The sequence below is a fragment of the Eptatretus burgeri genome, chromosome 2, assembly GCF_056783735.1.
Source record: "Eptatretus burgeri isolate ZD-2024b chromosome 2, Ebu_testis_v1, whole genome shotgun sequence".
Lineage (NCBI taxonomy): Eukaryota > Metazoa > Chordata > Myxini > Myxiniformes > Myxinidae > Eptatretus > Eptatretus burgeri.
The window spans coordinates 119,149,967-119,173,705 of NC_140962.1; the positions used below are offsets into that span (position 1 = coordinate 119,149,967).

Sequence of the window (23,739 nt, forward strand, 5' to 3'; positions counted from 1 at the left end):
ATATATATATATATATTATATATATATATATAAATAATATATATATATATTATATATATATATTATATTATATATATATATTATATATATATATATATATATATTATATATATATATATATATATATATATCCTTAAATAAAACGGCCGCGTATTCCAAAGATACAGAAGTGTTGATTTTATCTCCAGCTCATACAGAATTCACAGTTCGAATTAAAATAAATTTTTATAAAGAAGGGCATATCGTTTGTATGATAATAGAACAATGGGGGTATGTTATGAATGATTTAGGGTATAATTGGTCATTTAAAATTGACCGAGAAGACCTGGAACAATTAAATCAGTCTCGTAAGAAAGAATATTATCCACTTGGTATAGAGAATGAGTTTTGTGAAAGCATGATTAGTAAACAACAAATAAAATAATTTAATAAGGGTAAATATAATAATGGTTTTGCCCTAGTTTATATCATGAAAACAGAAAAAACTGGATTATGTATAATAAGGAAGGAAATACAAAATGATTTAACTGTGGGAAAATGGGGAGGTGTTTTCGTGTTATAATATTATTCTAACATATATTTCTAATACATAAATGACGGCAAGAAGGCTTCAAGAAAATTATCATTTCTATGTCCAAGCATACCTTCAAGAAAAGGGTATTCGGTATTTTAATAAATATGTTCGACAACATAAGAATGAGATATTTTCAATAAAAGATTGGCATTATGCTGATGTTGATAAACCGACAACTTTAGATTTAATTAGAATGTTAAATAATGAAAAAAATTATAAAGTTAAGAAAACGTAAGGCTCTTTCAGAAATTCAAAAGAAATTTTATTGGTTTCCTGTTGTAAAAAAAAATTATTTTAGATACAGTAATAACAAGAAATCCTGTTGAATACATGTATGATACTCTATGGGGTGTAAGTGATTCAAGGATAGGAAGGAGTTGAGAAAAAGGAGAAGAGAGAGAAGGAAGAGAGGGAGAAGGAAGAGAGGGAGAAGAAAGAGAAGGAGGAAAGAGAGAAGAGAGAGAAGGAGGAGAGGGAGGAAAGAGCGAGACTGAATAAATATGTAAACCAGTGAGATGAAAAAAAGATTGGAGGTATTACAGAAAATAACAACCCACCGAGAAGGAAAACAAAGAATTGACAAGTCTATTTGCAATATTTTCGATAAGACTATTGTCATCGGCAAGATATTGATTTTAATTCAAGTTTTTCATTTTTTTTCTTAAATAAATGGAGGAGAGAGTGAAGGCATTTCTAAGGATTCTTTATGTTTTAAAAATTAAGATTCAAATGTGCATGTTGGAAACTACAAAGGTTTTCTCTCTCTGTAGGAATTTTTCTCATAAATAAATGAGTTATTCTTTTACATGTAAAAAGAAAACTAATACTAAAAAATTTCATATTTTAAAAGTAAAAATAACAGGGTTATACAAAAAGGTATATGTTCGGTGTGTGGTTCAAAAAAAAATCAATTATCTCCAAACACAAACTTGGAGGAGATATACAAAAGTTTTTCTCAGGAAGTAAATTTACAACTACTGGAATACCAGGGGAATTACACCTACCAGGGTATTCTTTCTGTGGTCCAGGCACAAACTTGGATAAAAGATTAGATGAGGCAGACAATCCTAAATCATGGAGTAAGCCCATCAATAGGGTTGATGAAGTGTGCATGAGGCACGATATTGATTATGGGAATACCACAACTTTGGAAGAAAAACATGAAGCCGATAGAGAAATGTTGTATAATTTGTCTCTGATGCAAAATCCAACCTTGAGAGAAAAAGTTGATAGGTTCATCGTGAATAAGATGGTCAGTGCTAAATTGAAACTTGGACTTGGAAATTCAAAAAACTTATTGGCTCTAATGATGTCATTAAGACTGAAGAGCAATTAGCTGATGAATTACAAAAAGCAATAATCACAAAGTTTCGTAGAAGGAAGGTTTATTCCAAGGAAGTTGATTATATCTGGTCTGCTGATTTGATTGAACTCAATAATGATAAGGGGTACAAGTATGCTTTACTCGTTATTGATTTGAGGAGTAGATATGCATGGGTTGTCCCTTTAAAAAACAAAACAGGTAATACTCTTATGTTAGCCTTTCAACAGATATTTAATAATAGTAAGAGAAAACCTAAAAAAATGTGGACTGATGAGGGTAGAGAGTTTTATAACAAGACATTTATGAATTTTCTAAAAAACAACAGTATTACATTATACAATACCTTTTTTCTCTTTAATAATAAATAAAGTTAATAATAAATTAAATTTAATAATAAATCTAAATAATAAAGCTTTTCTCCAGGAGAAAGGGCTCAAGAATGAATCGGCATTCTACGGGGGTAGCGTTAAGTGAGGTATTGCTGTACAAAACAGTACAACCCTAAAAACTCCGATTACCTCTATCACCGAAGGTGACCGGAGATAATATTTTCACCCATCTGTGTGTTTGTCATGTGAGTAGGATATCTCAGAGTTATGGATGGATTTAGACGAAACTTTGTGGACCGGTTGGTGGGTGTGTGATAAAGGCAAATTGATTAGATTTTGGTGAAGATCCGGCTTTGGATCCTGATGTTGGAATTTTTAAAGTGGTTCTTCACCATCGAGAGATTAAGCCAAAAATTATTATATGTAACACAATGTCTCAAAAAGTTGTGGACAGATTCGGACGAAACTTGGTGGATGAGTTGGTTTGATGATGAGAGCAAGCCGCTTGGATTTTCTTTAAGGTATGGATGCAGATCTGGCCATCAGTGGGATACAAAACGTAAACAGTTCAGCCTGCAGAGGTATGCGCTCTACCAAGTGCCGTTCTAGTTGCTGAATTTTTTTTTATGAGTATGTTATTGCTACATTTCACTTGAATGCTCTTTTCTATTTGGAGATTGTATGTTAACTCTTATTTATTATTTTTTTTTTTACATGATCAAAATTATTTTGTTGCTTCACTTTTCACAGGTGGAGAGAAAATGATGCTCATTGAGGTGGAGACTGCAGAAATGGAGAAGGTCAATGCAGAAAGTCACATCATAAATTTTGATTCTTTCCTGGATGTAGGTGGCATGGCTAAGATTTGTGGAGACCTTGTGGGCAACATGATGGAAGCTGTTAATGCAGAGGATGTTTTTCAAACAAATTCAGAACATTCTGTTAAGGCAAGTGAGATCGAGGCTTTGAATGTATGTAAAATGCAGGAACTAGGAATTGAATCGGTACAATATGGTGGACGAGATTTGGAGGACAACATCCAACACAACACCTCAAGTGAGAGTCTCAACAAAAATTGTGGTGTTTACGAGAAAAGTGGGAGTAGTTCCGCCACTGTCAGTAAAGAGAACAAACTTGGCTCAGAGTTCCAGTGTGAGCATTGCGGAAAACTGTTCACTCTAAAGTATTCCCTAAAAATACACATGCGACAGCATACTGGTGAGCGGCCATATCATTGCACAGAGTGTGAAGCAACCTTTATTCGCTTGTCATCACTTTTACGTCATCGTGCAATACATACAGGGGAGAAGCCATATGTGTGTGAGGTGTGTGGCAAGGCATTTGCACACTCTGAGAACCTCTCAATCCACCTCAAGATCCATTCGGCTGTGAAACCATACATGTGTGAGACTTGTGGCAAGGGCTTTGCTACATCATCCTATTTGCTCAAGCACCAGCTTGTGCACACTGACGTGAAGCCTTTTGATTGCATCGATTGTGGAAAAAAGTTTTCCTTCCACACCAACCTTAACCACCACCGACGTAAAGCACACAGCGCTATGTCTCGAGTCACTGCTGCGAACGTGTCTGGTTTCGGATCACTCTCCAACTCCAAATCGAGTGTCATAACAGCACCCCAAGCCAGAGGTACATGGACCATACTGTCAAGTTTTTTTTTTGTTTGTTTTTTTTTATTTTATTATTTTTTTTTTGATGTCTAAGGCACAGGGAAGAGCTTGTACATGCATCACATGCAGGCCAAGGACATTTGGCGAAATAAGTGTGCTTATGGCTTGTCGACTTGACTTGGCGACGCTGTCAGTCCACTCCAGGAAGTCCTCCTTCAACACTGTCCATTATTTTCTCTTCTCTGCTATTATATGCCAGTGAATTATTCATTTATATCTCTCCATGTAATCTTCGGTCTTCCTCTGCTTCTTCCCAGTCCTTCTCTCGATTGTCAGTTTGTAATTATTTTCTCCATCAGTTGTCTGTTCCATGTATGTGTTCAGCTTGGTACCATTTCAGTTTTTTAATTTTTACCAATGCCATTGAATTTGGATATTTGTCTGATCCATTGGTTTCTTGTTCTTCTCACTCCAGGAGCCCTGTAAAAGCATCCCACAAGTATCTTACTATTCTTACAATCCCTAATTTATATCCTCTGCATTAATGTCATGCCTTTCTCTCAATACAATAGTCTTTCACCCATATTGCTGCATCTCCTCCCTTTTTCTCTTTCCTATCACTTCTATAAACCATGTAGCCTTTAATTCCCATTCTCCAGTTAGACTACACACTAAACCATGTCATATCTCATTTTGTTATCCGACATCTTTTTTTACTAGACTCGGTGGTGTAATGGTTAGAGCGTCCACTCTGAGTGTATGAGATCGGTGGTTTGACCCCTGGCGGAGTCATACCAAAGACTTAAAAATGGAACGTGCTGCTTCCTTGTTTGATGAAAAGCATTTATAAGGTTAGATCACAGACAAACAACCAAAAGTTGGAAACATTAGCACAGGCTTTAATGGACCGAATGACCTCCTCCTGCATTGAAGTTCCTTCTAAGGAAACTCCTCTTTTAGTTATAACAGTCCATTCTGTTCTCTTCAATGCAGCCTGAGGCCGTTGTGGTCTGCACAATTTTTCAATTTCATTTCTCCGTCTGATCTTTGGTCTGCCTCAGCTTCTTTCAGGGCATTTTCTTGGTTGCCAATTTGAAATTTCTCTTGTGTACCAGTTGTCCATTCTCTTTGCTACATGTCCAGCCCAGTTCCATTAAAGTTTTTTTTATGGTTGTAGTTGTTGCTTGTATTATTTATTCCTTGAATCTAGATTATATTTCACATTGCGTTACCCCTTTTTTCATGTCACTATCAAGAATAATATGCAAACTTCAGTCGTGTAATGCTAAACCTCCAGATAGTTATCCTTTCTTCAGGCACAGTGGTGGAAAGCGCAAGTGAGAAGGTTCCGCATGAACTTGATGGCCTCGAGATATCGGTAACAATGGATGAGCTGCATTTGATGCTTGGTGCTGAAACTACTGGAACAAATGGAGAAAACAGTACGACGTTTTATACATTAATCAATTGAAAGGTTTCTCGAAATGTTAGCACCTTTTGTTGTTCTGTTATGAGTAATTGATCTATTTTTGATGCAGCATTGAGGTTACGTGCCTTTCTCTTTGTCGAGTAGAAATTCCATTGTTCTATATTGTTACGGAGGAAGAGTGGTGATCTATTACTTGCTTATTTTATGTTGTTTATACTGATGAATTTCTCATGCCATCTTTATCTCTTTTTTTTGTTGTTGTTTTTTAACCTGGCATGTTTAGCTGTGGCAGTGGCTGTAATCCAGACAATGCCAACTACACAGAAGATTGCTGGTGGTGCCGATAATGTAACTGACATCAGTTGCCCGGGCTCTTCCAACATCAATGCCACAATCATCCTCCCAATGTTAACTCGGCATTCACAGAACGGCGATGGCTACAATATTCCAGTGGTAGAAACAGGGATGGAAAACACGACCTCGAATGACCAAGGCCAAGAAGGCTCACAAAAGAAAATGAAGTTTCCATGTGCAGAATGCGGAAAGCACTTCACTCTGAAACACTCGCTCAAGCTGCACACACGTCAGCACACAGGAGAAAGGCCTTACACTTGTCTCGTGTGTAATGAGGCGTTTGCCCGTGCATCATCTCTAAAACGACATTCTGCCTTGCACACGGGTGAAAGGCCATACACATGCCATAATTGTGGCAAGTCTTTTGCCCACCCTGAGAACCTTGCAATTCACCGCAAGACGCATGCAAGCATCAAGAAGTTTGTTTGTGATGCATGTGGTAAATGTTTTGCCACATCATCATATTTGTCTCGGCATCGTCTTACACACAGTGGCATGCGCCCTTTCCAGTGCCCTGAATGTTACAAGACCTTTGCAACACCCACTAACCTGCTTAATCATCGACGGATCCATGGACGTGGCCCAGGTGGAAGCGTAGCACGGCCATTTCGTTGCACAGATTGTGGCAAAGAATTCACCGGCCGCACTAACCTTGTTCAACATCAACGCATCCACTCTGGGGAAAAGCCATTTTACTGCACAACTTGTGGACGTACATTTCGGCAGCATGTGCAGCTTCGCCGGCATGAGACGACACACGATGCAGGTGGGTATATGTGATACTGCATGAAATGACTAGAATGAAAACTAATCTTGCTAGTGAAGGCTCATGTTGATCTGTGTCGGCGGACAGGTGGAATAATGGATGAAATCAACAGTAAGTTGATTTTGGTGTGCTAACCAAGTGGGAAAGAAGGATGAGCTGATGTTGATGGCTAGGGCTAGATTTAGGGACAGGCGACGCAGGCAACCTCCTCGGGCTGGCACTGGCTGCCATAAAGCTATAGCAAGGAAATGTGATGCAGGAGGAGGCCATTTAGTCCATCATGTCTGGGCAACGCCAACACCAGATTAAATAACTCCGAACAGTCAACGACTTAATTTCATATGCGGAATGGGGTGAGTAATGGGGATGAAAGAATTGTGGCAGATTTGGGGATATTACCAGGACCAGTGTGTTAAAAATGAAACTAATGGCACTCGGTAGGGTGCATACATCTGCCAGGCTGAACAGTTTACATTTTGTATCCCACGAATAGGCCGGACCAGGATCTTCACCAATATCGAATCAATTTGTCCTTGTCATACACCAAACCTGTCCAAGTTTCATCCGAATCTGTCTAACTTTTTAAAATATCCTGCTCACAAACCTTCCAGGGGTGGATCCAGAATTTTTTTTTAGGGGGGGGTTCATGTGAGGTTAAGATGTTCTCATATGATGAAATATACCACCAAGTCTTATTCAAGTCAATGTAATCGTCGAGGAAAAACCGGTTAATCTATCCAGAACTCGCAGTGTCCGGTCATATTTACTTTCTCCACAGGAAAATTTGGGAATATTGAGCGACTTGACAAAGGCCTCAGGCCTGTCACTAACTTATTCTAAAGAAAGGCTGAAGATTTTAGAATCTTTGCGACGGATCTTTACAACAACAATGTAAATACACAAAATGTTTCCAACACAAATCAATGAAAATATCGAACGGCCAAGCACAAAATGCGGCAAAATGACCCCGAGCAATCAACCTAAACTCGCCATTGTGGATCATCAGATCATTAATTATAATGGACGATGTAGCTACTGAAACTTTGAATTACCTGGTGAAATAGTTCAGGATTGTACTGTGCTTTGCTGTGGGGTACAATCCCGAAAATGTTGCCTTTCTCTTTGGAGCCAAAACTAATCACTGAGTCACAGGGATTAATACAGAACCAGCGGTGTAAAGTATCGTGGCTCGGATGAATTGCCGAGTGAAAGCAAAAGAAGTGTGATTGCCGATTGTCCAGTGATGCCTTGCATGACGATCATGTGACATATTTGTAAGGGCGGAAGGGGGGGGGATTCACGTGCAGCCAATGAACCCCCCCTCCCCCTTCCTGGATCCGCCATTTCCTTCCTCAGTACACCATTCTTCAAGCCATAGGTTGGCATATATCGATCTGCTCATAAATTCTATTCCATTTCGTAATCTTGGAGAATCCCAGAAAAGATTACCTCACAACCCTTTGCTTTCAGCCACTTACCCAATATTCTATACCTATTTCTCAAATCTCCTGAGTAAACTTTCCTAAAATCATTTGCTCCTTGGTGTACCGCAACTAGTGTCTTCCTGCCGTGACCCGATATGATGTAATTTACCCTTCCTTCAGTGTATTTAACTCCTGCTCCTTCGAAACTGCGCACAACTCTGTTTACAATCCTTCCTGCAGAATAAAGAATCCACATATTAAAAGTTTAATCGCCAATACAAACTATTTCTCAGACTTCATTCCTATCTATCTCTAGTGCTGCTCCCTCACTACTGCCTACCCTCACTACCTACTCACGACTAAGTGCCCTCACTACCCCCATCATAAGGTATTCAGAAGTTGAACAAACGGAGAGGGGGCACCGAAGACACCCCTTGCCTGGGGCATAATTCGATCTCATGCCGGCCCTGTTGATGGCAGAAACCCATTGTCGGAACAAAAGACTGACGTCTTTGTCCCACCCTCCATCCACTTTGACCTCTGTAAAATCAAAAGAAAGACCCCAGACCAATTTTATCTCCTTTAGCCCAAAGTGGCTTTGGCATGGTATTTTTCTGCAAAGTCTTGTCTGGATTGGTTGAAATACAGAGGCATGGCAAAACAAAAACCTTAACTTTGTGACTGATTTTTGATGATTGACACTTGTGATCATTTAGTGGACAGGTTGGTTGTGTGACGAGGATGAAATTAGTAGATTTTGGTGAAGATCCAGATCTGGATACTAGAATCTTCAAGAAAATCGAATTAATTCATCCTTAACACACACCCAACCTGTCCACTAAATTTCGTCCGAATTCGTCCATAGCTTTTTGAGATATCCTGCTCATACACAAACAAACAAACAAACAAACAAACAAACAAACGTGTGAAAACATAACCTTCATCCACCTTCGGTGGCAGATGTAACAACAATGTCTTTCTTCCCTGCATAAGGGGAGACAGAAACAGCTGCATGTTTAATCACAGTCAAAAGCATTGTATCGTCAGTCCCGTACAGTATTGTTTCTCCAAATAAACTGACAAGTAGAATTGTTGGGATAACCCAACATTTACAAAACTAAGATCATATAAGCATACGATCTTGGTTTTCTCAAGATCATAATATAAGCATGCTTTCTGTGCTGCTTGAAAGTTTTTCAAGAAATATGCAACAAGTTGCAAGATGTCGTTTTTATAAATGGACTTACATATTAAGTAAGTACTTGGATGAATAGATGTCTTTTTTTTCCTTTTTTCCAAAAAGGTTAATACCACCACATTTATGTCTACGGCACGTCTTATCATCCCATTCACCACGCAGTGGGAGACAGGGTTTCACAATTACTTCTGTGTGGCTGTCTATGCCACAATTTTATTATTGTTGTTTTTTTTTTTTGACCTTTTTGTAATCAAAATTTTCAACAAACATTTATTATGAGAATATGGAGAAGACTAATTAATAATCGGGTCAAAATGTCAAAGGGCAAAGTCACAGTAAATACAAATAGGCCTTAATAGACCGCCCACCAAGCAGTGCGAGATGGCCGGGTTTTGTAATCGCTTGCGTGTTTCTTTATTTACCTTTTGAGATTTTGCAACAAGCCTTTGTTAAAAGAACTAGTAGAGTACCCACCCCATGGGTGAGCTTGTTCCAAGCATGCAACACGTTCTTCTGACGCATACCTTTATTTGGATGGTGTATAGGCAACTGACAACTCTGTGTGGGCAAAAAAATAAAACGCATGAAGCAAAAACATATCTACTGGAAAACGTGGGGACAGGAATACTGCACTGTAAATGGTGAAGACCTGTAATACCAGGGAAAACCTGGAGGGGTGCTACACGATACACATTTACATCGAGAATTTTCATCCCCCTCCCCTCCCCCAAAGATAAAAAGCCCAATGCATTAATTATGCTTGGTGTTGGCTTAATGGTTAGGGTGGTAGGCTTGGGATCCTAGGATCCTGAGTTCCAATCCCACTCGGCTGTTGAATTGATAGCAGTTGGGGTTGACTCTGCCTGTCATCCTTCCGAGGTCGGCAAAATGAGTGCCAACTTGCTGGTATCCTGTGTTGGAGTGGTGACCCGTCCAGGATTGTGCCCACTCGCCAAGAAGATTGCTTAGGCAGCACCAACACTTTGCACAGTGTGGTCCAAATGGATGGATGGATACATTAATTGGGGTCACGCTGATCCGATGTTGCAAGTCTGGATGTATCGGCTCAGAACCGTAGGAGGAGTAGCGTGACAAACAAACAAACATACCAACACCAGTCCGTGCATTATAGTAAGGATAAGGGAAGAAAGGGGGAAGGAATTGTGAATGTAACGTTCTGTATTTCTTTACTTTTTATATTGTTCTTAACAAACAGATACGGGAACAACGCAGGCACGATAGAATGCTTCTCATGTGCCAAAGTTCTTTATGTAACATTGTTAAGAAATGGGGAGAGAAGGACAGAGAGTTAAGGGTGGGGGTGCATGGAGTTGGGAGAAGGAGATGAGACATTGGGAAGGAGGGGGGATTGAGGACTTGGGGTTTGGAGGGAGGTTGACTGCTTGGGGTTTGGGGCAGTGGAGGACTTGAAGAAGAAAGGGGGAGAGGATGACAGAGTTGGGTTGGGGGGGGGGGTTAGAGAGGGTACACTGGTGGCATTGAGGGGTTTAACGCTTTTGGTGGGGGGTGGGGGAGTTGGGGAGTTTGGGTTGGGAGGGGTTTTAAGGATTTGAAGAAAGGGGGAGGGGAGCACAGAGTTTGGGTGTGGTGGTGGGGGGGGCAGAGGAAGGACAAAGTTGGGAGGGGGGTTGACTTGGGATAGTGTGTGTGTGTTGGAAAGAGTTAAGGGTTTGGGGGGGGGGTGAGCACCTGAAGTCACATTTTACATTATGCAGAATTTCCATGGGTCCCAGACAGTCTCTTTGTGTCTTTTGGGTCCCCTGGGTACTTCAGGTTAAGTATTTCAAGTTACAATTGTGGGTTACGTCAGGTCAACTGTCCAACCAATGGGTGAAGAGCATATATACATACATACTTGCATACGTACATACTTGCATACACTTGCTCCATTATATATAGATTTGGAGAACACGCAATAATATTTCCTTCCCTTTTTTGCCTGTTTTCATCAAGTTTAGTTTGAGTACAAAGCAGACGTGGACAGGCTTTGCATTTTGAGATGCTTTCTAGTTATCTTCTAGATCTATTAATTTGTAATTGGTCACTGGATTTGACACCAACACAAAATTTTATTATGCACCCTCGGCATCAAAAAATAATACATATATTAAACAAACAGTTTCGAATGGAACATCTCGCTGCCATTAGAGCATGTAAATTGCATCAGATGTGGCAATAAATGTGAATTGGTGGTCCCAGTTTGCCGGCTGGATGACAGAAGATTCTGTTTGCACTTTTACCTCTGTTTTCTGTTTGCATCCCTACCCCGTTTAGAATGCAGTGCGGGCACGGGCAACTTGCGAGTGACTTGTAGTACCTGTTTCCAGCAGGTTGTGTTATATAATACACATTTACATCGGGAGAATTGGGGTTCTCTTGCCTCTGTAAGTTTCAATTTGATATCTTGATAAATTATTGAGGTGTGGTGATAAATTCACAATAATTCCCATTTGATTAAGATGGAGTGAAATTGTTGTCATGGAAACCATTAACATGTCAAAATGGCAAAATCGATCATTCTGATTTTTGCTAAACCCATTCTGTGACCAATATATGTAAATCCTGTTCAAATTTCAAATTAATAGGTTTGGATTACTTTGAAGCAACTTTTACTGAATAGTTTTTATCTCTTCGAGAAGCGTTTTCAGGGAGTGACGGACAGACAGACAGCGTTCGTCTATCATATACATTATTGCACTGTAGTCCCAAGGAGGAACCCAGACATAACACCCCCCCCCCCACACATGCACACGCACACGCACACACACACACACACACATATATAATCACACAAACACAGATATATTATGAACTGGTTGGTACTTAGAAAAGTTCATTTTATTTGAAGTTATAACCTTAACTTATAAACAATTTTCTGATTTCCCAGCTGCTCACCGTTTATCATCGAGGTTTTGATCTTTTCATTCCAGAACCTCTCCAAATGGCAGATCCACAACCCCGGTCGCAGGTCCACATCAGTAGATTACTTAACATCAATGGATCCACAACCTCAAAGTTGTGTCCAGACAGTCGGTCAACACATCAATGCAATATCCTTATTCAAACGTCTTTAATTATTACTTTTATTAAAAAATATTACTACATATAAATAACTTTCATCATACACCACTGAAATGATAATATATTAAGCGATTAACACTTTACCTTGTCGACATGTCCATTACACAGCACCTCCATCCAACCACGGACTCAAACTGTCAATCAAATATCCAAACTGCCATTAACAACCAATTGTAACATGCTGCACTGCATATCCTAGCAACCACCAACAAATTATTTTAATGCTTATTTATAATGTATTTTATAAATAACGGTAATTTTTTTAATTATACATCTTTTTTTTTTCTCAAAATATCTTCTTTATTTAATACATCTATAAATATATAAATAACATTATATATATATATATATATATATATATATATATATATATATATATATATATAAATATATATATAACAATATATATATATATATATATATATATATATATATATATATATATATATATATACATATTGTTATGGAAATGGCCCTTATTGGACTACTAAATATAGGATGAGCTCAGTTCCCCCATTAAATGCATGTATAGCTAGGTTGTTTGGTAAAGTGTACGTTATAAGTATGTCACGAGGTGTAAAAGGCTGTTTTTATGTTCGTACCGTGGTGGTGAAACGAGAGATCACTTCTTCCTCTCCTCTACGGACGATAGGCCCCACCCAGTCGGCTGGGGGGGGGGGCCTGGAGAGAGGGTGTGGCTAGAGGGAAGAAGTGACGTGAAGGAGAGGAGCTTTGGTCGGTTTTCGCCGAGAGAGGCGTGCTCGCCATGAGCGAAGGAAAAAGGAAGGAAAAAAGGAGTTCTCAGTTTGGAAAACGACAGTCGCTGAGAGGAAAGAGTGCTCGTGTCTCGAAGCGTGCTCGTGATTAAAAGCGAGCGAACCAAAGCTTTGTAAAGAGGTTTGGTGTGTGGAAACAGTCACTCTCGAGGCGCGACGTCTTTTTGGAAGCGAGCGAACCAAAGCTTTGTAAAGAGGTTTGGTGTGTGGAAACAGTCACTCTCGAGGCGCGACGTCTTTTTGGAAGCGAGCGAACGAAGGAGGGACAGTGTGTAATCTGCCGGTACAGAAATGGCAGTCGGCTTTGAGAGGCTGCCTGCACGTGGAGTCGACGATCGACTCGTACGGGGAGGTGATGGACAGATTCGGCCTGCGTCTGGCCGTGGAGCCTCCGTCCGTACTCACCTCACGGCTCGACACGTTGTCGATCCGCCTGCGGAGCTCTGCCCCTCGAATTGGGCCTTGTCTGGAGAACAGGCCAGGCCTGGATTTGTGTGCTGGACCGAGAGAGAGATCGGCTGAGGCCCATCGTTGATCTGGCGGACTTGTGCCGTCGACATTGCACGGGGCCGGAACGCGCTGAGGAGAGCGTGCGCACGCGGTGACTTGAGCAGGAAGAGTACGGCGCCACCATCTTTCCGCGCAGCGCGTTCGAGCTGGAGCTCGAATCCGTGGACATCCGCCTGTTGCGGGTGACATTTGTGCTTTGGACATTTTCCTCTTGTCAATGAGACATCACCAAGTACTCTGTCTGCATGCATGCTGTCTGTCTTTGTCTGCACGTGTTGTATAAGGCATATTTCAGTCAGGACGCCCTCAAAACCTGTACTCCGTAGTCCCCAAGTTAAGAACGGGTTAAAGATAGTTAATAAAAACATTGTCGTGCATTTTGCTTGTGTTGTGTTTCCCGATGTCCCCAATAAATCTGGTTGATTCGGATGAAGTTACACCTTGAATTACTTCGTGTCACGCCAATAGATACGCCCGATTCGTTAAAACAAAACCAAAAAAAAAACCGGCTGAGGACTGTGATTGCCGACACAGCTCCAATCCCGACACCATGGAAGCCATTAACAATTGGTGTCCGGAATGGATTGAGAATCCCTCCGTCGTGAATCCGCAACAATTTTGGTGTCAGGAATGGGATATTTGGACCACTGGTGCATTTCGCACCCTGGACATTGGTTACGAAAAAAAAACCATCCAAATTTGATTTGATTTTATGCTTGAGCGGATCGGAGGAAAAACTTGCAAATTGTAAAGAAAATGGATTCGCAAAATGGTGGTGCGGCTCCATCTCGGCGCGACACGAAGCGAGAGGGGGCTAATTATAGTGCAACGAGCCGCAAGGCACGAAGGAAGTGCTCCCGCCCACCGGTTCAGGCCACGTGGACACGGAAAACGCGGGGGGAAACTAAGCAGGACGACGACGCATACATTCATGAGCTTCATGGATGATTGTCTGATGCCTTGGGGCAGTGGAGGTGTGGTGATAACTATATAGAAGAATTGCAGATTAAATTGGACGAGGCACAGTGGCGCGCAGATGAGGTTCAGGAGGCTTGGGTGCACAAGGAGTCATAACAATTGGCCGATGCACAGGAACGAATCCGGGGGCTGGAAAAGGACTTGGCCAACGCAGACTGGGTTCATGAGGATTATGTGCACACGGAATCACAACAATTGGCCGATGCACAGGAACAAATTCAGGAGCTGGAAAAGGACTTGGCCGACACAGGCATGGAACTACATGGAGAAACGACGAAAGTAGAATGCTTTCGTGGGTTTTTGCTACAAAAGGCGAGCGAACTGAATAAAAGAAAAGAGGAGGAGCAAATTGGTAACTCTCGGGATAGGAAGAGCTTGGAGGAAGAATGGGAAACAAAGCTGGAAGAGGAAAAACGGAAACGCGATTTGGAATTGAAACAACTGAAGGAAGAGGTAAGATCAGGCAATCAGATAAGAGAAAGCCTAGAACGGAAGATAAAAAGAGGAGAGAAACATCTGGAGGAGAGGAACGAAGAATTGTTGGAAAAGTCAAGACAGTTCGAAGAACTACAGGACGAATTGAGGGAGGAAGCATTGGAAAGTGGTGTGCAGATGAGGAAGGCATACGGTGAGAGAATGGATGAAATGAGGGAGGAAGCATGCAAGATGAGAGAGGAATAATGGAAAAAAAACTTCTGAGTTACGGAAACACCAAAACAAGAAGACGGAATTACAAAATGAACTGAGGATGTTAAGAGAGGAAAGAAAGAGAACGGAGAATGAAACGTTAAGGAACCACACTGTGCAGATCGAACAGTTAGAAGCCAAAGCAAGACTAAAGGAGAAAGTAAAAGAACAACAAATGAAGCAGGAAAGGGAGATAAACCAATTGAAGGAAGCGACGAGATTGGAGAAGGAAGAACAAGAGAGACAGTGCGAGAGGAAACAAGAAAGAGTAGTGAAAGAACAACGAATGAAGCAGGAAGGAGAGATCAACAAATGAAGGAAATGACGAGATTGGAGAATGAGGAACAGGAGAGACAGTGGAATAAGAAACAGAAAGAAAAACGAATGAAACAGGAAAGGGAGATCAACCAATTGTGGGAAACTATGAGATTGGAGAAGGAATAACAAGAGAGACAGTGGGATAAGAAACAAAAAGAACAAGGAATGAAACAAAAGGAAGGACAAGAACAATTAAAGGAGAAAGCGAGGTTGAAGTACGCAGAGATCGTGAAAGAACGACGAATGAAACGGGAAAAGGAGATCGGCCAATGGAAGGAAACGAGATTGGAGAATGAAGAACATGAGAGACGGTGGGATAGAAAACAAAAACAATATGAGTTTGAAATTAACCAACTCAAGGAGAAAGTAAAGTTGGAGTCCACGGAGATGGAAAAACTCCTGAAAGATAATGAACAACTCAAAAGGCTTGGAGAGGAAGAACGACTCAAATGGAAAAGAAAATGGAGCCAGGAAGTAGAACAGCACAATAATATGGGATGTGTGATATCACCACAGGGAGTAATGTTAGTGGTGCGGAACGTGATTGACATCACTCGTCGGATGACACCACACTTAGAGCAAACCCCGGTGATTGAGACATTGAGGGAGCATACGGGGTTGTGAACGAGTGAGATACATTTTGAGCAGGTCCAGCGTGTGGAGCTGACGGCCCCGGAGGAGAGTGGCGAACCAATGATGAGTAACCTGCTGGAGAGAAGCAACCCAACAGAGGTGACTCTGGAACGAGGCAGGTACGTGGGTACATGCATACATGGTGTGGACGATGAGCTTAGGGTAGAAATTAAATTTTATGTTAACGAAGAGACTATGTCCGATGGGGTGAACGTATTCGTGCCCCCTGATGGTGTGTGGAGTGCCTGTGAACGAATGCTGTGAGCCCACAGTCTAGACTACAGCACCGGTATGTGCTGCCGAGGCCGAAACGTGTGTGGATGCTCACCTGCCGGTCGAGAATGTAGCCCTGGAGTGCGAGGCAGTTGGTCAGTACACAGGTAAGGTTGAATGTGTGGAGGGTCAACACATAACCTTGGAATTTGTGCAGTCTGCTGTGTGTGGGAGTCCTGAGCATGGAATGAGTGGTGACATAGGAAATAGGTTTGAGGTGCAAGGGGAAATAGAAATGCCACCAGGCCAGAACTTGAGCCAGGGGACGGAAACCATAATGGACAGCTCCACATGGGTTCTTACAGAGTTGGAGGTGCTGCATCCAGGAGCAGTTTTGGATTGGATTTTAGAAATCCAATTTAGAAATTGGATTTTAATTTCTCTATCAGCCTCACAGGAACTTTGGGGTCGAGCGCAGATGAGTGGCAGGTGGAACTGGCGTGTGTCACTTGGTCTTCGGACCTTTCTGAGCACACGAGTGGTTTGGCAAGCTGAGTGGGGCTTATCTGTCTTGAGAGAGTTGTGGAGAAGAGGGGGAGGCCATTCCACTGACTGGGGTTTACCTGATTTCCGTGAACCCTGGAGAAGAGGGGGAGGCCATTCCACCAATTGGGGTTTGCCTGATTTCCCTGAACCGTAGAGAAGAGGGGGAGGACATTCCACTGATTGGGGTTCACCTGATTTCTGTGAACCCTGGATAACAGGGGGAGGCCATTCCACCAATTGGGGTTTACCTGACTTCCGCGAACCCTGGAGAAAAGGAGGGAGTAGATCACAGCCCCCATTGATGCATGACCCCTTTGAGCCGTGGCGTAAAGGCGGCGGGGTCATGTAATGGGTAATGAGGGATTCGTTCCCTCACTCCCCTTCCAATGAGCCAAAGAAGCAGGCCATATGGGGATGTGAAATTCTTGATTGGAGGTATTACTGGAAGTGATTGCAAATTGAGAGGTGACAGAAGGCATAAGAGTGGCACGAGTGGATTTAGGTGATTATTGAAAAAGAGTGGTGGAGACATTACAGGCAGAGCATTAAACACACCTGAAACAAGTGGATGACAAAGAGTGGCTTATTTGAGGAAGGATTGAAATGCCTGGTTGGAACCATGCAGAGGTTCCATGGGACTGGTGAAGAGATTTTGATGTTTCGTTTAAATTATTGGAAATAAACGATTAGGGCAGTATGGAGGAAGCCGACGGACGTAGAGACAAATTAATTGGGGTTTGATGAAAATTGTACTAGTTAAATTTGATGACCAAGTGGTATCCAAGGGACTGGTGTGTTTTTGATTTTCACATAAAAGTGAAAGGTGTTGGATGGTGTTGTGGACTGGGTGTGTGGCACTGTGGAATGAATGACTAAAGAGTTTGGGTGAATTGTGTGATTGTGCAGATGAGGAGAGTGAGTGCGAACAACGTACCCTGTTGGTAGGAGTCTCTTAACCAAGTTAGTGTAGGTTAGGGGGACTTAGAGGATTTGACATGGATTCTGGCTGCTGTTCCATTGTGCAGGTAGACTGCGAGGGGTAGGTGCAGGCTAAGGTATGGGGATACTGGTTGGTAGTGTGACATGTTATGGGAGGTTGGTGAGTCGGGAAACAGGGCAGCAGGGCTTTAGGGGTTCCTGGCAGGTGAAGGCTGTCAGAGGTGCCAGGTGAGCACGGTAAGTTCAGTGCCAGGAGAGCACAGTGTTGGTGCTATGAGAGCACAGTATGGGTGCTATGAGAGCACAGTATAGGTGCTATGAGGGCACAGTATGGGGGCTAGAGAGAGCCACCCCTTAGTTAGGAGCGCTAGAAACACGCTGAGGTGAACCCCGAGGTCACTGGGTGTCCTCCAACCCCGATTGGAAGCAGGCAAAGAGGCCTAGTAGTAGTCACACTCCCCAGCCAGCGAGTTATGCCTGGCACCACCAAATGGAAGAAGGCAAAGAAGGGCGTTGCCCAGGTTTAATAGAATGGAACAGTGTGCAAGGTCGGGAAAAATGGGTCATTAGGTTCATTCTAGCCATAGCAGGTTTGTTGCATTGTTTAGAACGAAAAGTAAATGGTTAGGTTTGATGGACTCTCCTCCGCACCATTCATGTGTGACACCTGGTATGAGTAGTGTTGATGGGAGAAATTGTTGGCAAGGGCCAGGCTAGGTCACCCTCTCCAAGTGCCAGAGAGGCCACCAGTATGTCATGAGCACGCATCCACGAAGATAACAGTTGAGTAAGAAACACACCATCCTGTCTGTAAAAGAAAAAAAAGAGAGAAAGAACAAAAAGAGGAGAACTTAACCAAAACAAGTCAGGCAAGGAAGGTTAAGGGTACACTCCATCTCACCTGGTCTAAGGTCATCACACCCATTTGCGTCCTCAAGAACGCCTCTGAACTGCATTTGTTTATCATCGATATCACCGTGCCACCATTGCTGTGTCACCTGCTGTCCAATGCAGGGCTTGTTGCCTGCTGCTGCTTGTGAGTAGGCCATATGGGCTGAACCATTTTTGTGGGCCATTGAGGTCAAAGTGCTTTTGTGGGCCGTTGTGGCCGAATATTTATGCCATTTTGTGGGCTCAGTGGGCCGAAGAACTCTTTGTGAGATTAGGCCACTGGGCCGACTGAACTCATCTGGTGAGAGGCCAATACGGCCAGAAAGTGAGGAAACCCTCAGGGGTGAATGGACAATACTACCGGGAGGGGGCATGAAGGAGCAAACACATTAAAGAACTTTGAACCTTTGAATGTTCTGCTCCTATGCAAATGTGGTGTTAAAAGTAAAATCGAATGCCCTCCCATTCAACTCTATAATTAGAATGTTAAGTAGTGTGCATAGAGTGTGAATTTGTTGTTAGATTGGTGACCCGGCACACTAGGATAGGGACATGCCAATCTTACTGTGACACTTTGATTTTTGGAGTTAAGTGCTTCCCATGTTGTGGGTTAGAGTAAATGGGAGATTTGTGCTGTACCTTAGACAGAGCCATTGCCGTGGGCTGCCCCAGATGGAGGCTCGGGAGAGCCTCGGGAGAAAGGTGGGGGTAGTGTTATGGAAATGGCCCTTATTGGACTACTAAATATAGGATTAGCTCAGTTCCCCCATTAAATGCATGTACAGCAAGGTTGTTTGGTAAAGTGTACGTTATAAGTGTCGGGAGGTTAAAAGGCTGTTTTTATGCTTGTACTGTGGTGGTGAAACGAGAGATCACTCTTCTTCCTCTCCTCTACGGAGGATAGGCCCCGCCCAGTCGGCTGAGGGGTGTGGGGGATTGTCCTGGAGAGAGGGTGTAGTTAGAGGGAGGAAGTGACTCGAAGGGGAGGAGCTTTGGTCGGTTTACGCCGAGAGAGGCGTGCTCGCCACGAGCGAAGGAAAAAGGAATTCTCAGTTTGGAAAACGGCAGTCGCTGAGAGGAAAGAGTGCTCGTTTCTGGAAGCGTGCTCGTGATTAAAAGCGAGCGAACAAAGGCTTCGTAAAGAGGTTCGGTGTGTGGAAACAGTCGCTCTCGAGGCGCGACGTCTTTTTGTAAGCGAGCGAACGAAAGAGGGACAGTGTGTAATATGCCGGTACAGAAACGGCAGTCAGCTTTGAGAGGCTGTCTGCACGTGGAGTCGACGATCGTCTCGTACGGGGAGGTGATGGACAGATTCGGCCTGCGTCTGGCCATGGAGCCTCTGTCCGTATTCACCTCACGGCTCGACACATTGTTGATCTGCCTGCGGAGCTCGGCCCCTCGACTTGGGCCTTGTCTGGAGAACAGACCAGGCCTGGATTTGTGTGCTGGACCTAGAGAGAGATCGGCTGAGGCCCATCGTTGATCTGGCGAACTTGTGCCGTCGACATTGCGCAGGGCCGGAACGTGCTGAGGAGAGCGTGCGCACGCGGTGACTTGAGCAAGAAGAGTACGGCGCCACCACCTTGCCGTGCAGCGCATTCGAGCTGGAGCTCGAATCCGTGGACATCTGCCTGTTGCGGGCGACATTTGTGCTTTGGACACTTTCCTCTCGTCCATGAGACATCACCAAGTACTCTGTTTGCATGCATGCTGCCTGTCTTTGTCTGAACGTGTAGTATAAGGCATATTTCAGTAGGGACCCCCTTGAAACCTGTACTCCGTAGTCCCCAAGTTAAGAACGGGTTAAAGATAGTTAATAAAAACATTGTCGTGAATTTTGCTTGTGTTGTGTTTCCCGATGTCCCCAATAAATCTGGTTAATTCGTATGAAGTTGCCGCTATGGATTAATTTGTGTCGCGTCGAGGAACGATCTGTTTGATTGGCATATAAAACCAAAAGTGGTTACAGACTGGTGGACTCCGCTCGGTCTCTGACAAACCTGGTCTGTAACCAGGGGTTCTATTTCCCCAACTGGCAAGGTACAAGGATTACGTTGGTATCGCGATTGAAGGCACGTGACCCGAGGCCTGTGCTGAGCCGGCCGGCGTTATAAACCCCGGAGATGGTGGTGGTGAAGGTGGTGCCTCGGACCGGGTGAGAATCCCGCCACCCCGGATCCGCAACAATATATATATATATATATATATATATATATATATATATATATATATATATATATATATATATATATATATTTAATGTTTAACCAAGAATATTAATTAAAGAATTTACCTCTCTAAAATAATTAATTCATTATTATTATATCAAATGCAGTGCAACAGGAACTTGTTTACATGAAAACCAAACTTAAATAGAAGCTGACGATGGAGTCCAAAGACATTCTCACAAGACCTGATCAAACAATCAGCCAAATATCCTCTGTTTAACATGATAGAAAAAACCTTCTCAGCACACTCCACAAAATCATCCTTTACTGAACAAATTCTCACAAATCTAAGTGGCTGAGATGAAAAGACATTATAACTCATTTTATTTGGAACATTGCAACATGGAAAGGTGTACAAGACTACTGGGAAACTGAAATCATCAATTTTATTATATACACTTGTCCTAAAACTATTCTGTCAACTCTAACCAACATATCCAGATATGCAGCAACTGCACAATCATTACCCCTCATGTTTGCAATCAGGCTATGGATAAATCTTGTGAAGCTGCCCATCATAAAATTATAGTTAACCACACAAATATCATCTATATAACATGTATGAGATTTTTTTCTCCATCATCAGTTTATGCATGAATGAAAATTCACAGAAGATAAAAAAATCCACTAGTCGGAGGATGCAATTCCCACCCGTGGGAATACCCTTTACCTGTCGAAACATTATCCCACAAAAAGACACACAAGTATTAAATTAAATTAAATTAACAGCATCCTTAAACTTCTCCTTATCAAAGCAATGAAAACTAGAGTATTTCTTTTTAAATAAAGAAAGCTCTATCAAACCTGACACATGAAAACTGATTAAGAGTTAAAAACCTTGCCAATTACTTTGAAGAGTGAATCCCTCATTCGGACTAAATCCAAATTTGTATATTAAGTTGAAAAATCAAAAACTTCAACTGACTTGATATTGAGGCACCTAATTCTATCTAAGAACTCGAAAGAAGAATTAATGCTCCAGAAAGTGTTGAAACCGAAATTCTTCTCAATTGATAAACAATATTTCCTGAACTTTTCCCGAACAGCTTGTAACTTAACTATAACCGATAAATGTTTGGTGGAACACTGCCTGGTACCCGTGATAAGTCTCTACTCGTACAGGTTCTTATGAAGTTTAGGAATCCAGAAAAGTCGAGGGAAACAAAGATTCACCTCTTTACATTTAATACCAAAATTATTAACTAAAACTTCCTGATGCTTAGAAACAATATCTTGGAATGACTTATGACAATGAGCATATGTGATATTTTCTATACAAGTGAAAGTAACTATCAGTGCCTAACTCTATTAATAAAACCTCTACATAAAACTTTTTACAAACCACAACAAAATTATTAGCAGCTTTATCCGTGGGAGCTATTATGTAGCTATCATGGAGATCCCGAATGTCTTTACGAATACTCGGCTTGTTCAACACTGGTTTAGACTGACCCAGTGAATGCAAGCCCCCACAACTAAAAAAACTTAATCCTCTTATCCAAGACTTCAACAACTCTGTTAAACCATGCATTAAAACTGTTTACAGATAACTTAAACTTGGTGCACATTTTGTTAACAAAATTGAGACAGAATCCACAATTGAAGACCTAATGCAGCTCCAAGGTTGAGTTACTGGTTCCTGATATTTCGCTCCCATTTTCATCAGTTCCTAAATTTCACTATTACTAATTATATTCAAATCCCCAGAAACTACGTGTCCACAATAACCATATAAAAAAGGGGAAGATGAACTTGCACAATCAGTTTCCAAAATGTCCTTTACTATATCTATACTACGAGTTTTAAGAAATTCACCATAATTCAATAAGGATTCTCCCATGGTCTTTGTGAAAGTGAAATAAACCTTCAATGGGGTTCGCTCCCAAACTTTATCTCGTAATAAACTCTCTACACTAGTATCCCTAAAAATAGAATGAAGCCAAAGCCTATCTACCTGCTTGCTGGAAAAATTACGAACTAAGAACTCGGAGATCCTATCAACTTTGGGAGTACACTTCTTTATCAGAACACTGCGCGAAAAAGCTTCCATCAAAAATGAGCACATGTCATATGAACCTGCTAAACTCTGGAGAATATAGCTTGGACTTGATTACAACATGACCTGAGAAGAACATAAAAATCATGAAAAACCTTTCTTTCATTAAAAAAAACCTTTAAGTTTATCAATTATCTCTGAAATTTCCATTTTTGAAGCTGTACGCGCTGTTTACGACGCCCACGATCTCTGGGTCTCCTGATTGGAATAGAAAAATACTCGTTAACGAAAACATTACCTTGAGAAACTGACCCAGTATCTTGTACCGTGTCATTAAGGCCCAAAGGATAGATCGAACATAGTGTCCTGATCCAAAAATCCTCTTTGCGTCCTCGCTCAACATTACACTCCTCTTTATTATCAAAATCATTAACATTTACTGAGTCTCTAATTTGAATAAAACAACTACTACAAACATGTCCAACTTCACTGAAATGATTAAATAAATATGTCTTGATACCAGCCGATAAGGCAGACCTATGTCCATTCAAACGTTGGTGAAAACATTGAGAAGTTTTACCAACATATTGCAATCCACAATCTCCACAAGTGAGAAGATAAATAATGTACTTTGATTTACATCCCAACAAACAAAAAGTTATGGATGGATTCAGATGAAACTTGGTGGACAGGTTGGGTGTGTGACGAGGAGTCATTTATTCGATTTTGGTGAAGATCTGGTTCCTCTTTATCGAGAATAGAATGTCAGATCCAGAGATAGCAGGAATTTATCGGTGGGGGGGGGGACTATTGGTTTGCTCTCCGTCTGTCCATCCCACTTGTAGTTTTTCCGACTTTTCCCCCATAGCCTTTAACATATTCAACTGAAACTTGGT

General features: G+C 41.9%; 1 protein-coding gene across 2 annotated transcripts in view; it reads left to right on the forward strand.

Moving 5' to 3' along the window:
- Positions 1 to 23,739, forward strand: part of LOC147032935 (uncharacterized) — a 46,463-nt gene that overhangs the window by 16,785 nt on the left and 5,939 nt on the right. The window contains exons 2-4 of one of the 2 annotated variants that reach the window (XM_085870961.1): positions 2,978 to 3,874; positions 5,157 to 5,297; positions 5,568 to 6,404. In XM_085870961.1, coding sequence (XP_085727087.1) covers positions 2,989 to 3,874; positions 5,157 to 5,297; positions 5,568 to 6,404 — 1,864 coding nt within the window. In that variant the 5' untranslated portion in view covers positions 2,978 to 2,988. The remainder of the gene's footprint in view (positions 1 to 2,977; positions 3,875 to 5,156; positions 5,298 to 5,567; positions 6,405 to 23,739) is intronic. The other variant, XM_085870962.1, reaches the window with a different exon arrangement.